General features: G+C 40.7%; 1 protein-coding gene across 25 annotated transcripts in view; it reads right to left on the bottom strand.

Annotated features, from left to right (window-relative positions):
• The window catches only part of adgrl2a (adhesion G protein-coupled receptor L2a), a 100,980-nt gene that overhangs the window by 70,125 nt on the left and 15,327 nt on the right, over positions 1–15,528 (bottom strand). For all 25 annotated transcript variants that reach the window (XM_046857242.1, XM_046857244.1, XM_046857243.1 and 22 more), the window contains exon 2: positions 11,711–11,889. In XM_046857242.1, coding sequence (XP_046713198.1) covers positions 11,711–11,813 — 103 coding nt within the window. In that variant the 5' untranslated portion in view covers positions 11,814–11,889. The remainder of the gene's footprint in view (positions 1–11,710; positions 11,890–15,528) is intronic.

Here is a 15,528-nt window from a genome sequence, read left to right as displayed (position 1 = left end):
CACCACGAGGGTCGCTTTTCAATTCCTTTCAAGCAGATAGGTAGCCAACTCTGAACTGGGGCAAACAGGCCCCACACTGGTGCACAATAGGATCCTTTCATAGTTGAGGGTTATCAGTCGCCACACTGTACACGACTCCGTGAGTATGCTCAAACCCACTTATGGGGGGAAAAGGGGGCCCTTTTAATCAAGGTTCAAATGCACAAATGACTTCTTGGTCTCCACTTTACCCCACAGTGCTCCGCTCTCATGTAAATATTTGTGTAAATACAGGGAACTATTGTGCTGGGGTAATTCAGCGCTGTAAAGTGAACCTGCCGATACCTGTGTTTTTAATTACAAAGGATTAGAGTAAAAAAAGGGGGAAATGGTTTGCGATCGTACTACAGCGCCACATAAAACATTTACCAACATCCCAAGATTGACTGCTACACATTCGGAGAGCTCCACGCTACCACGTACAGTGCCATCATTTTACTCTAATTCACTTTTCACCTTTGGGGTGACATTGGCACATTCCAAGAGCGGTAGCCGGGCAAAAATGCTAATCAGACGACAACGGAGCATGGTCTCTGTGGTGCGATAATATTTTAATCGCCTCAACGAGCCAAATCAATTGGAAAAGTGACCATCTGCCAGGACATAACCATGACTGGAGTGGAGGTAATGAACATACAGGGAGCGATTAAGATCGTCATCATTGGCCGTGGCATCCCGTTGTAATCTCCCGCACAAGAAAACTGCTGAAGCACCAGATGACAAACGTATGAGAGTCGCGTCGGCATATGACCTAATAAAAGAATATGACTGTATAGAGAAAAAAGGTTGCTCCGAAGTGAAAATGTTTTGCGAGGTGTTTCTCGAGAGGCGCGTAAAAATCTTTTATCTTTGAAATCAAATATTGTAAGAAGTCGATCATTATTATTAGTGTCATAATTATTATTATAATTAAACACCTAATAAAACGGTGGGTTATTCCAAAAAAAAAAAATTGCTAAGGAATGTTGCTTTGGTTGCCATTTTTCTATAAAGAGTATAGAGGGATAACTAGATTATTTAAGCATGACAGTGCATTCTTTCCCACTGATGCTCAACAAAAGATGCAGGACACTCATGACCATTGTCAAGCCTCATTAACACAGCTTGGATTGCGCTTTGTGCCGTCAGTAAGGCGTACAGCTGCTTAGAAATTATCCGCCATTGCTAGCGCTGCTATTATCCTGCTCTTACGGTTGACAAAGTAGCTTGCTGAGAGGATTTCGGAGGGGAGCAGGAAAGCATATCATACCGAATCAGGCCGGAGCAACAGGAAACGCAGCTTGAGTCCTGCGCGTCTTTTTTGCGTTTGCTGCTCGCGCTAAATGCTGTGGACGTCTGTGGAAAGCAAAGACGCCCCGAGTCACCTTTCCCCCTGCCGAGCTGAGTCCATAATCCAGCAATATCCTTTACAATAGCCGTGTTGTCTTAAGAAGTCAAGGGGGGGGGGTGAGAAAATATTGCGGGTATTAATGCAAATATTTCGCTACCGGTGAGAAGGTTTTGCTCGGGTCCAAGTTCAAGTGGAGGGGGACGTTCCGTTCAAGTTTGGCAGTTTAACCTGAGGACACGACCTTCAGCGCAAACGTCTGCGGAATTTCTGGGTCAAATCTTAGCATGAAGGAAAAGTTCCAGCGTTTCGCTTATTCTGCCCCCAATCCGGACACGGACACAATGCCTAGCACATACATACATACTGTACATACACTCTGAACCCTGAGCGTCTTTTGTCCTTTTCATTTTATGGACATTCTTTAAGGCAGGGCAAAAGAAAAAAGGCAGAAAGAGAGGAGGGGGGGGGGGGTAGTAAAAAAAAAAGCTGCGTATGGGTAAGATCCTGTGAGAAGGCATATACTCTCTGATATGCAGAGGGAGGCTGGTGTGGCTCCTGGATTCAGGATTCATTGGTATTCATGGCCATGATTTGCCCCAGTTCATTTACATCTCTCTCTTCCATAGCAACAGCGGGTGAACTATCAGGAGCATCTTTGATACAGGTATGTGTGGACAAAAAAAAAAAAAAAAAAAAAAATTCTGTATGTCATTTAGCTTAAGACAGACGTATAAAAAATAAAAATAAAAAATAGACCCTATGTGAACCTCCTTGCTGCTGAGGCGAGGTATTTTTTTTTTCAAGCCAGCCTTAACCCATTAGAGAATGTTTAGATAGGATCTGCATGCTGTAGCAGCCCCCTTCCTCTGCCACCCCCCCAACCCCCTTCCTCCACACTACGGTTTGCTCCCTCGTGTTCCGCGAGAGATACGCACGAACCCACAAAGACAAATTACTGTGTACATTACCAGCATAATGGGAACAATGTCTATCTGCATGAGCATCAAAAGAGCCTTATCCGTTTTGACGGAAAGACGTTCCGAAGCTCTGTGTAGGATAAAATGATCAATGTAATGCAAATACAACAGCTTGCACAACAACCAGTGTAAACCGAAACAAAGTCCGCTTTTTTTTGTTTTTGTTCCCCCTCGCTAAAGAATAAACCGAGAGAGAGAGAGCAGTGAGAGCAGTGAAATAAGGACTCATGTTAAACATCAGAGAGAGACACTCGGAGCAAACCGAGAGCCTGTGGGTTCTGTGACCTCAATTGATAGCAGGCATTCACACATGGAAATTAGCCTTTAAGCTTTAATTAAACACAACGCACCGCATCAAGGTCATAAATTTGCCTTTTACTACGTTATTGACGAACGCGTCATCTCCACAGGCAGATGGCGGCTTTTCTCGTGCTGTCTCAAATCTGTAAACCCCACAGGAGGCGTCTGGGGTGACTGCGGAAAATACAGCGATCTGCCCGTATAGCTGCGTAACGGCGTGAAGCTTCTTGACGATGTACTAAAAATAGTCATTTCTGGGATATTCAGAGACTGTTAGACACTCATAAATCAGCCGCTGTTCGCTGACGCCTCGTCCGCTTTCTCTTTATCCTGTGCGAAGAATTCACCCTGGACGACCTGCGTATTAATCTTCATAATGAACATGTGATCTTCGTTGCTTCAACGCGATCCTGATGCTTCAATTTTGCTTCGGTTCGCGGTTTCCAAGGGCGTTTTTTTCTCCTTTTTTTTTTAAGCGCCACGTTACTCCTTTGGTCTGCACTCTCTCGACTTCTTGTCCTAATATCTATGCCAACTTTGTGCTCGTCAACTGGTAGATTGATTGCTAAAGTCTAGGTCGTAAACCGTTATATAGCCGCATTGCATCCAACTTTCTACTACACCTGCATTGATTGTTTTTGGCTTGAAGATTTTATAAGGAACTGGCAACCTGAACGTTATCAATTATGTTCGAGATTTTGCCTTGGTAAAAAATTTTACTTTAGCACTCTGTGCTAGCAATGTATTGTGTTAGCAATGTACTGTGCTAGCAATGTTCCAGTCATCAACCAAACAACAAATCAGTACTAAAATCACCAAGCACATCACAAATATTTAATCCATCTAAGAGCATAATTTTTCTTTAAAATGCCCTTTTAATACGGCATCGAAAAACATTTAAATGGCTGGAATGGAGCAGATCTTTCCAGGTCAGAAATGACATCACCAGAGTAAAAATGCGATTAACTGGGAATCTATCATTAAACATTTTATTCTCACCCGATCGATAGGGATGGACTTTACATACAGTATATTATTATATATTATATATAATATATATTATATATTATATATTATAGCTAAGACTGTATGCTTACAGTGTCTCCCCCCCCCTCTCTCTTTCTCTCTCTCTCTCTCCATCTTCCTCTTCTGTCACTAAGCACAATGTGCCCTTTCGTGTCAATGCCTCGACGACACATTATTCAGACATCACTTTTCCTGACCTCCGCCTGGCATTTAAACTCCCGGCCAGGCAAGTGTTTGCTCCGACCGGCGAAGTCGAACAAGCTCAATCATTTAAGCAAGCTTCTGACCCCACTGCAAAGGTCTTGCGAGGTCTTGCGCGTAAAAAATTCAGTTTCATTTAAACTATTAAGGAGATACTTCACCCAAACGTGACCTCCACTTTGGTCTTTTCTCCTCGTATTAGGCTAGTCATTTGTCTGGATTGAAAAAAAAATAAAAAAAAATGCATGGCAGGAAGGAGCGCCAGCATTATATACGCTACAGCAGGAGCACAGCGTAGCATTGTGTGGTGCTAATCCGTTTGTGGCTTTGGGATATTATGCCATAGCACGGGGTCTTTTTTTAAGAACTAAATCTGTTCGACATCAAATTTTTGCTAATGAGTATCTTGCACGTCGCTACTTGTCTGCACATCATCTGTCTTGGACACTTAGCTTGGAGGGTGTCGATCGCTCGAAGGTGCTGTCATACTGCAATGAGCAAAGGTGCTTTTGTGGCGCTGTCATGAAAGACATCTAAAAAGCTTCGAGAACAGCAGAACAATGATGGAGATTTGCATTGGAATAAAAGAGCGCGCATTGGGCCTCGTGAAGACATTCCCGAAACGTTTTTTTTTTTTTCCGGATGTCCGTCAAGACCTGAAGCTAGCGCATTTGCTAATCTGAGGTACTAAGCAATAATTATACCACAGTGCTGGTGAAGTCTTGAATCTGATCGGTCAGACGACGTTGACAAGAACAGGAATGAACTTGTCTCGCAGATGCTCCACAACTTTGAATTGAAATGTGCAGTCTAAAAGGAAGAAAACGCATGTATCACACCATGTCTTTTTCTTTTTTTTGTCCATTGTCCATTAATGACTGAATATTGTGGAGTTTATATAGTGCGCACTGCCCCATTGGGTGTAAAACAAAAAAAAAAAACTCGACCTCTTTTTACCCGCATGTCACAATCACAGCTTTACAATCTCCAGCTCAGAGAGATAAAATGACTCACCGGGTCAAGCACTCAGTCACGGTCTGAGGTCAATGATTCTCTGTGCGATCAGCGACATGCTTGGGCAGTTCGAAACCACAGGAAAGCAAAGCTTGGCCTGCTTCCTTACACCCACAGTCTGTGCAGGAATGTTATGAAATATACCATTTACAGTATGTGGCTCTTTGTTTTCAGAGTTGTTTTCAGAGTTACAATTCTTCTAACGAGCAAACGGTAATCCTTTATGTTAGAACTGCGAGAAACGCTTTAATCAAATTTTTCTATAACACTAAGCGCATTGAGTGAAAGTAAAGAAGCGGGTGAGAATCCCAATACACCTGCGTCCAGTCTAAATAAGATCAAACATGGACATGCTGATGAGGGATATGAAGTCGTGTGGTTGTGTTTTTTGTTGCGTATTTCTATAATGATATAATTTTTACGGTTTATAATCAAGAATTTCTACTATTAAAGAAAAATTCATTAGTGAGGTGGTGATAATGGTAGTAATGGTAGTAGTAGTAGCAGTGCTGGAAGCTGTAGTAGAAGTAAATGGTTAAGACGTAGGAGGTCTGATCAGAAGGTGGTGCGGGTTAAAATCCCTGTTGGATCCTTAAGCAAAACCCGTACCCCTCCACTGCTCAGCTGTATAAATGAGATAATTGTAACTCGCTCTATATAAGGGTGTCTGTCTAATGCCATTAATGTAAATGCAGTGGTAGTAGAAAGAGTGGTGATATATTTGTATTAGTAGTGGTAGTTAATGCAGTAACAATAGTCTAGAAATCTATTCATTTGCTTGCTCACCGTTAAGACATAAATACAGACACACGAACAGTTATATGAATTCTCTGGGTGTTCTGATGTTACATGTTGTATTCAGAACCTTGACAAAAAGCCAGCAAGTTGTTAAACAGCATGTTGCATCACCTCACACAGAACACGTTTTTATATGGCGCACGCTTTTAGAATGCCTGTGCACTGGACTTTGTTCGTTTACAACCGTGTCACCACATTCCTGGGTATTCATAACTCATAATCCAGCTAGTTATGACTGTTCCCCTGATCACGCTTCAGCAGCAGTGCACGGATCAGCAGGAGGCCGCATTCTGAAACACTAGCACACACTTTACTCTAGTGCCATCATGAAGTCCATGCAGTTTAACCATACGTACATAAAAAATAATAATAATAAAAAAAATAACGTTTTGTAAAGGTCAATCTGCAGGCTGAAAAAAAGATAAACGTTGGTTTGTGCTTATAGCAGCAGCACGGTGAACTTAAAAAAATTAATAACCCAGACACATAATCTGCTTTGCCCAGGTTCCCAGGATACTTCTGTTTTATTGTTGTTGGAATTATTATTATTAACGTCCTCATGAACAGGAATAGCGGACATTTGGCTGGTCCCCGTGAGGAAGACGGTGTCTTTATTACAAAATCAGCAGCTTTTATTTAAGAACTACAACGATAATGTTTCCTCTTCGTTGCCTAGGTATGGGCTGGATGCCTGTTCTGTTATAGTAAGCATTAATAATTGCATTCTAAGTACATTAACAATTATCTCAAGGTTGATGCAAAGTGTGCGGGTATTATTTTTAATCCTATATAAAAATATTTAAAATAAAAGATAATAAAAAATCATCTGGAACTCAAAAAGCAGCTTTAGAATCCCAAGGCCATATTTGTCACTTGGTAATCAGAGAAGCTTGTTTATACAAATAAGTAAACAAAATAGTTTTACTTCTAGTGAACTTCAAGTCACAGGCTTACTTAGAATCACATGAACATAATAAAGAGACTGATGTGACCCTAATGTTGCATTTCCTAATCACTTTAAAATTCCACAATATTAACGCAGCAAACAGGAAACTGGCTCTACTTACCCTCCGACCCTCTAATACACGGCCTGTTTTTTCTCAGAGCACCATACGCACCTCCACCCCAAACCCCAACAGATTCGCGGTCTTCCTGGAACTCGTGTGTGGGAAAGGCCCACATCTATTTCTCTTTCCCAAATCTCACACTTGTTAGAAGAAAATCAGATCTTTGTTGGGTTTATTCTTTTTTTTCATTGCTGCATGTTGAGTCTTCAATAGAATCGGAGTTAAAATCATTGCAGACATAAACAAAAAAACAAAAGAGGAATGAAGATCCTAATCATCATGAATACACAGTACATCTTTTACATGCAGTTCGATGCCACACTGTCTAACAACAAAGCCTTTTATGGCCACGTTACAGCCGGCCCACATGGTGTGTGAAAAAGTAAAACAAAACAATAAAGGTTTCATGGCTGGCTTCTGATGAGATGTTATCCACAGTAAAAAAAAAGAGAGAGAAAAAGAGAGAAGGGGGAGTATGATAAAACAAATCCTGTTCTTCCTAGACTTTCTGACCACATGGTCTTTCACTATCGCACACTGTTGTGCAGATCACTCGAGGATATGCCTAGATGAGACAAAGAGAGTCAAAGCAAAACACCAGGGGAGATACGAGCCATGTGGGTAAATTGACTAAAAACGGTAACCTGTGTTTGTATCCAGGACGTGAGTGTCTTTACTCTAATATACTCGCAGGCAGCCCTGTTTTTCACTCTACATCAAATTATGGCCTGATTAATCTCTTTCCAATAAGCTGGTCTTTTTTTTTTTTACGTGCCATAACATGCAAATGACACCTATTATGCTAAAACATCAACCAAATGCTCCTGAATTTAATAGAGAAAAGAATGCCAAAGAATTTTCCTTCCATTCATTGTAGCTCTCTATTTAGGCTGCTACTAAAGTTATGCTTTATGTTTATAATTGTGTCATTAAAATATTAATTTTAGTTTGAAGGGAAATTCTATGTATTGGTCTTGATATTTGTTTAATTCCTAAATTCCTTTTAGAAATTCCTTTTAAATTCCTAAAAAAAAATAAAAAATTAATAAAAAAGGTAGGTACGTATCATCGACACCCAAACAAGCTACATTTTGTGTAAAACTAATATAATGAAAAAATAATAATTTCTCAATACTCTTAGGATTACTTTTAGTTTCTATTGGTTCAAATTTAACTTAATATTACTATTTTGGGTTACAGTTTTTTTTTTTTTTTCCTGAAACAAGTATCCAGCTGGTGTCCAGAATCTATTTGTCATGTCTTCATGATTTTTACTAAAGCAGAACAAGACGAATTGAATTTAGCGTGTTCGATAAAAAGTAACAGAAGCCAGTATCAAAACCAAATTAGAATTAGTGTTCATCTGTATCTCTTACTTTTTTCTCTGTGCTACTGCTTTTTTTTCATATATTTGTAAGTTTCTGGATTTAACTATGTAGGTTACATAAATGTCAAATTAGCCACTGTCGGGACAGAGAACGTTCGCATGGGACATTTGCTAGTTGTCTAACTCTTACTGACTGGCAATAATGTGCGACAACCCAGTTACAGAACATGTGAGGAAACCTCAATGGGATCGGCTTTTAAGCTAAGGACCATACAAGAAATATCAAAGTTTTCCTATCCGTCTATCAAAAGTTGGCAAATTAGCGAGAACTTGTAGCAAACACACAGAAACGTAACTGTTCCTGCAATACTGGGACCAAAAATGAAAAGTGCAGCCTGATCTCTTGTTCTGTGAAGCTGCGTACTTATGAAGTGTTTGTACAGTTATATGGTTGAAAGCTACTGCATATTTAAGTCTGTTTATGAACAAAAAAAATTGTTTGGCAGTGTGAACCTGTTCCTTGCTAATCATCAAGGGTTTGTCATTTTTCTCTCCTATCTTTGTTGTTGCCTCCAGCACTTTTGATGACTAAGTTACACCCGTTTTACCGCATTACCCCATGCCTGAGTTGCCTTTAATGCAAATGGCAACGAAATCGTTTCATTCCAAAAAAGTGTCTGTTTAATGTTTAATCGTCGAACACCAAGCATTATCCTCTGCTGCACAAGCTGCCAAGAGACCATAAAAGACAAATTACTCTTGGCGAGGTTTTGAGAGTTTCAGCCAGTTTACATTAATACCCATTTGTTTCTAAACCATAAACCTGTTTGGCCAATGCTTTCCAGTTCTGCCTGCAAGTCCTATTCAGCACAAGCTCAAAATAGACAAACCATTAATACAGCCCGAATCGATCCCGGGTATCATCGTGTTCTCTTGGGGGATACGATCTCAGACATTCTAACTTATAAGTAGCAAGTGTTGGGTCTTGCTTTTTTTTTTTGCCTTTTTTTTGCATGACAATCACAAACTGGCAGGCAAGACACGATGGACTTTAATCCATTAAATCCCTCCAGCCCCACCCTTAGCGGTAAATCCTATTGAGGTGTTATTCTGGCTGGGATTGCAGGCGCAGTAGCACCTTGCCCAAACCAGCTCTCTGTCCCATTGTCCTCTTATCAGCCTTATCAAGGAGGAGTGACTGTTGATGAAAGACCTCGGCTTCATCGAGAACTGATGGCATATTGACCCAGCGGCAGCTTAGTACTATGGGAAGGCAGATCACTGAGCCTGATACAAAATCCCTCTGTCACATGAAGGGGAAAGCAGAATGAAAACCGAATAAAAAAAGAAGCCTAAGCAGAAAGAAAGAACACTCACTGAGGCTGTTTACTGTGAAGGACAGAACAAAAGGACTGCACTCAGAGTCTGTTTTAATAAAAGTGTTTACAGCTACTTCGAACTAATGAGCAGAGGGAGAAGGACTCCAGACTATTCACCTCAACTTCATTAAGGCCTTTAAGTCACCAAGATTAAATTTATGCTGATTGGCCTTAGAAAGGAGGTTTCCCAGAAACACTGGGATGCTGAGCTGTTTTAACGAGTTGAAATACTTAATTTGTGTATAGACTAAATTTTACGGTATGTCAGAGGTACAAGGCTTTTAAAGTTGTAAGCTTGCCTGCGCACATTCGCTTTCACGGAATGATTTGTTTTCACAGTCAGGCCTAAATTGCAACTTGACTCCCACAAGTAATACAGCATGGCCTGTAACAAATCTACTAAATATGGAGTGGGAAGCAGGGATGGCTGGTGAAAAAACCTAACCGGGGCTATTTCTTTTTTTTTCTTTTTTTATTTCTTCCCTCTTGTTTTTAGTCTCCAGCAGGAATATTCCCATGTTACATACAAAACCCATGGGAACGACTAAAGCACATGACATGGTGCCACTGTATTCAGCAGTGTGCTCCCCCCCTTCGTCTTTTCATATTTGCCTGCCACCTGAGGAGATACAGGCACAGCCCTGTCAATCCTGGCACTGACACCAAGCCCAGAAAGACCTTCTCTAATTCCATCAGTGCACACATTCATGTAGAAGAAAAACCAGCGTGGAGAGGAAAAGGAGAACGACGAGGAGATAGAGGAGTGAGACATGTACGCTATCTGACATGTTTTACCATTAATCACTGCATAGTGTTTCGCTACACCACAGCTCGAGATGATTTGCAGCATTTCTTATACGGAGGATGAGTCTGAGGTAGTGCTCGGAAACATTAGTGTGTGAACTGAGGTCGTCGATATGTTTAGCTAAGCTGAATTATTAACTTGAAATCATATTTAAACACACACCTGTCATTTGTTGTTGCATTTGAATAATTATGACTGTCCTACGCTTGTCATCTAAAACACTTAAATAATTCATGGCTGTAAAACTTGTCACTGGACCAACGATGCTTACAAACCGAAGCTGTAATGTAGGACTAAAAACAAGCATTTATCCAAACAACACAGCAGAAAGATAGTTGACAAATATCAGCTTCATACAGTTATAAATCATTAACTGTCATAATTAGCCAATATACATATACTATATATATATATATATATATATATATATATATATATATATATATATATATATATATATATATATATATATATATTCTTATATATATATATATATATATATATATATATATATATATATATATATATATATATAAAGTGTGTTTGCCAAGAGACAGTATGCTGAAATAAGGTGAAAATTGCTGCTTTAAAGAAATACAGTATATATCAATTCCTAAATGCAAACAAAATTTTCTCCAAAAGACAGCAGTCAGCGCTGGAAAATTAAATAAGAAAGATGAGATGCAAAGTTTCTCTGAATATGTTGGGAAAGGCGGGGGTGATAACCCTGAAGCAATTAATCTTTCAAAGCCCCTGCAAAAAGAAAAAAAAAAAAAGAAGTAAAAAACAAAATCTACAACAAAAAGAAAAGGGAAAAAAAAACGTGTAGCCATTTATGGCAATGGCGGTAACCCATTTAATTCAATTATAAAATGCATTAAAAAGATATTACGTCCGGGGCGGAGTGTAATGAAGCATGTTTACTTGGGGATAGTGTTCATAATGAACAGTTGTAGAGCTTAGCCCTTTAGTTAGAGCGGGATGTACGAACGAATGCAGAAACATGAGTTATCTCGAACGAGATAGAGCAGTCAGATATCTCGCCTTTACATTTCACCGAGAGTCGAAAACTTTTGAAAAGTCCACTAAAATCCATCAGGCTAAAAGGCTGTGATGGAACAAGTATTCACCAACCAAATAATGTCTCAGGCTAAAATAAATATTTTCTCATATATTTTACATTTACAGCATCTGGAAGACGCCTTTATCCAGAACGACTTGTAATTGTCTCATTATACAGTTGAGAAGTTGCGACTTAAGAGTCTTGCTCAAGAGCCCAACAATTGCAGTTTGGCAGCACTGGGATTTGAACTCATGACCTTGTGAGAAGAAATCCAACATCTTGGCCTAGAAGCTATTATTTCCCATATAGCCCAAAAACAGAATTGCTCACTTCACTTGGTTCCTTCCATTAATGGATGAATGATGTGCTGATGAGGGTTCTTACCTTCGGTGCAGTGTAGAGCAGCCAAAGCAAACATCAGGCAACGTAGGCTTGGGAGACTCCATACTGAGCAGGCCATTGTGCTCGGCTTGAGACCTATCCTCATGCTTGCTGGAAATACGCCGGAGTCACAACAGTGCGTGAGAATTCCTTCCAAAGACGCTCATCTTCAGGGTCTGCACCTGACAAGCATAACAGCATAGAAGAAACGTTTAAGGGCTGAGAACAACTCACAAACACAGATCATTCCCCCATTTTGATCTGGCATTGAATTGATGAACATAAAAACAAGGTGTCCATCAAACATGTGCCAAAGATGTACCTTCACCAGCAAATGCGAACACACACCGTGTTATTCTTCGCAATCTATCTCCCTATGCGCTCGCACGTGTCCGTGTGCTGTCCTGTTGCCATTCACAGAGTAAACCTTTGACATGTCTGGCGAAAACGGTTTGAAACAGTCAAGCCCAGACTGCTCAGAGATGTATCGGTCTGTTTTTGTGTTTACCGCGCCTCCTGCGTGCCCTGGTGCTCACCCCTCGCAGGGGAGCGTAGTCACTCCAGTAACAAGTCACTTAGGAGCCCATTAAAAGCCTGTGTACACCCCTCACACACTCTGGAGCGCGCACCTCTGCGTGTACGACTCAAATTATCTATTCACGCTGGGAGGAGGGGAAAAAAAACACACCTTCATGTTTTTAGAAGCGATATACATAGCTGTGGATGACTATTTCTTTTTTTCATAAAGCCGCCTCACAATTGATATTTCACGCGCCACTAAAATACACCGAACGCACTGGATCGTTGTGCAGCAGGTTGCCGGCGAAGAAAATAAATATTTCACCCAGGAGGGCTGATCCAGTAAACAGGCAGATGGGTGTCGGGCTAAATCGACGACAACAGCCCGCTACTTTCATATCTTTGTGTCATGCTGAGAGTGGTTAACATGCTGATCAGTCTGAGACACCGAAGGCACACACTAAGGCGGTCTGTCTGACTCCCCGCTCTTCTCATTAAACACACTCGAGTCTCTCTTCTCAGCTGGAGGCCTTATCTCGCTAAGCTGTGCCGAAGACCGCCGATCAACACCTGTTAAGTGCTTCACACGAGCGGTGGTGATCGAACCCCAGCCGGAGCATCACGGGGAGTCCTGCTGTTGCCATTTGCATGTGTTTTTTTTTTTTTCCCCTTTTTTTTGTCACATCACAACAAATTACAATGTGTTCCTATACGACGTGGTCTGGTGCTTTTGAAGCGCGACGCCGGGGCATTCTTATACAATTTTTCATCCCGCCGATGAAAATCTATGCTTCTGATATAAAATGACAGCTTGCGCCGTGCCGACTGCGTACGCAACTAACGCAAACAGATGTTTAAATGCTTTGAAAGATGGAAAGCCAGAGGGGCACCAACCCAGAGGCTGTAAACAGCTGTGCACACCATGCAGCTGTGCTTAAAAAAAAAAAAAAAAAAGTCAGACGTTTGATAAGAAGAAAAGAAAAAAAAGCATTTGTTGCTCCTCTACAATAAAGTGGTAAGAAGGTATCAAAAACGAATGCTAAAAGGACAGTTTGAAATGGTAATGCTTTATCGGGAAACAATGCAAAGATGTGAAAGAATGGGGCATTCTTTTTGACCAAAACCTCCTTGTTGTCTCTCGCACAGGCCACCGGGGAATAAAGGGCCATTCGGGGCAATGAGGCCTGCAATAATGGACTGGAGAGTGTGAGTGTGAGGAGAGACACATTAGGGGGGAGCTTAGAGGTGGTAGATACCACAATACAAGATTGACAGCTCACAAGTCTTGCTTGACCTCTGATTTAACTTCCAAGCTTTCAATGAGCAAAAAGAAAGAGTCGTGATGCTGATTGTCAAACAATATGACAAGTCTATTAAAAGCAAATAAATACAAAATTCCGAATCAAGCCAAAGATGTGAATGCTTGCCATGTATTATATTGTCCTTTTGACTAATGCTAATAGTCATAGTAGCAAAAATCAGGCTGTTTTTATTTTTTTTCCTCTAGTGCTGAGATTTTGGGTCAGTGATCAGATGACATTAGTGTCCCACTGAGCCTGATATCGGAGAAGAAAATCAATCAATGAACCCCCCACACACACACACACAGGCCAGCTGATGTAGCACAACGCATGGTGCTAATGCTATCTGACCGCTAGTGTACCAGAGATGCTCAATTAGCAAAAAGAAAAGCAAAGAAGCAAAAATAGAGTGATATTTTAAAAGAAAATACCATGTACCTGGAGGAAGAGGAAAGGGAAAATGTCTGTGAGTTACTGTTTATGTCTCTTAAACGTGTCTTCCCCCAAAAAAAAAAAAAGTTACGAGGGCTTGATATGAACAGGCTGATTCATCCGGTGTTTTTCCGAATTTAACCCTCACTAATGAATCTTTTTGGTGTTATACTAATGGGTCCTGCTGCATGTATATCAATTTTACTGCCCAGTCCATTGATCGAATGCAGCAATCCCTGCTGGTCGAAGCGTAATGGGACAGAACAAAAGCCCTAACGTCCTCATACATTTCAAACATTAAGTCATCTCCAGTATATAATAAAAATGTCCAAGGCTTGTATTTTTTTTTTTTGCTTTTCTAGTGTTTTACTATCACAAAAAAAGAGAAATTGAAAAAAAACATTCAAATCTACCAGAGTGCATTGGCTGAAACAATGACAATCTGGATTAAAAATGTCTTGTATCTATGTTCTCTAAACTTCTCTTTGGACATTAATCTGAATAATCAAGCTGACCTGTAAATGGCATCTGATGAAAAGATTTCTATTATACTGCAGAGAAAAACAAATGGCAAAAAAGAAAAGCACAAACCGAATATTCTAAGATTCTCAAGAATACAGTGTATAAGATCAGCTCAGATGTCTGCAGACTTCTCTTATATTGATACGCCTTTTCTATTCTGAGATAGGAATGACATGCAAAGCCTAATAATCACCTGAGGAACACAGGGGGAATCCTATTAAAAGGCTATGCTACCTGTACCTGTATCTCTCAGGGGGGGGATTATCGTAGACGTGATATGGGAAGGTAACCAAGTTTTAACGCCGCCTTGACATATTGTTAGCAGTAATTTTGATGTTTTAGTGGACGAGAAGTGGATTATCTCCAAATGAAATTTGGAAATGTCATTTCCATTAACTGATAGCGTCACATTCCTCCTTTCAGGTTGCAAACGATAAGAAGGTCCCTGCCTCAGCCATTTAACGGTGGCTTTGCTGAGCACTTCTCGGCTATGGCGTTAATGGGCTGACATTAATACGCCCAGATAAATAAAAAAGGATCGCAAAGAGAGAGAGAGAAAAAAATTCAGAGGACCACCATTATATAGGTTTCTTGCACTGATAGCGGCTGTCAATCGGCATGAAAGGAGTCCTTGACGCTCTATATTTCTCCTTCGCTTGGGAAAGATAGCTGGGAATATATATTTACCCGGGAAGAGACTTCCTTCCTTTCCCGCGTATCACTTTGGTAACACAATCAAAGCGCAAGCATCAAATCAAAGCTCCTGAAGGCAAGCAAAATACGAGAAATCCGCAGCTTTTCCAAAAGCTCATCAACTCAATCACAACCCAAATGCATCTATTTTTAATTCATTCGCAAGCAATGAAAGGACTGTTCCTGTCAAAACAACAAGACAAACGGCTGGAAACGGGTGCGCACACGTTTTGTGTGTGTCCTCAGACACTCTGTCATTTGGTGCGCATCTGTCGTGATACGTTTGCATTACTCCTCCAGTGTCACGCTTCACTGCCTGCCCTCTTTACACGTTTATTTCGCCCCGGTCTTCCT

This window comes from Silurus meridionalis, chromosome 9 (genome assembly GCF_014805685.1).
Source record: "Silurus meridionalis isolate SWU-2019-XX chromosome 9, ASM1480568v1, whole genome shotgun sequence".
Taxonomy (NCBI): Eukaryota; Metazoa; Chordata; class Actinopteri; order Siluriformes; family Siluridae; genus Silurus; species Silurus meridionalis.
This window is presented reverse-complemented; position numbering and strand designations above follow the sequence as displayed.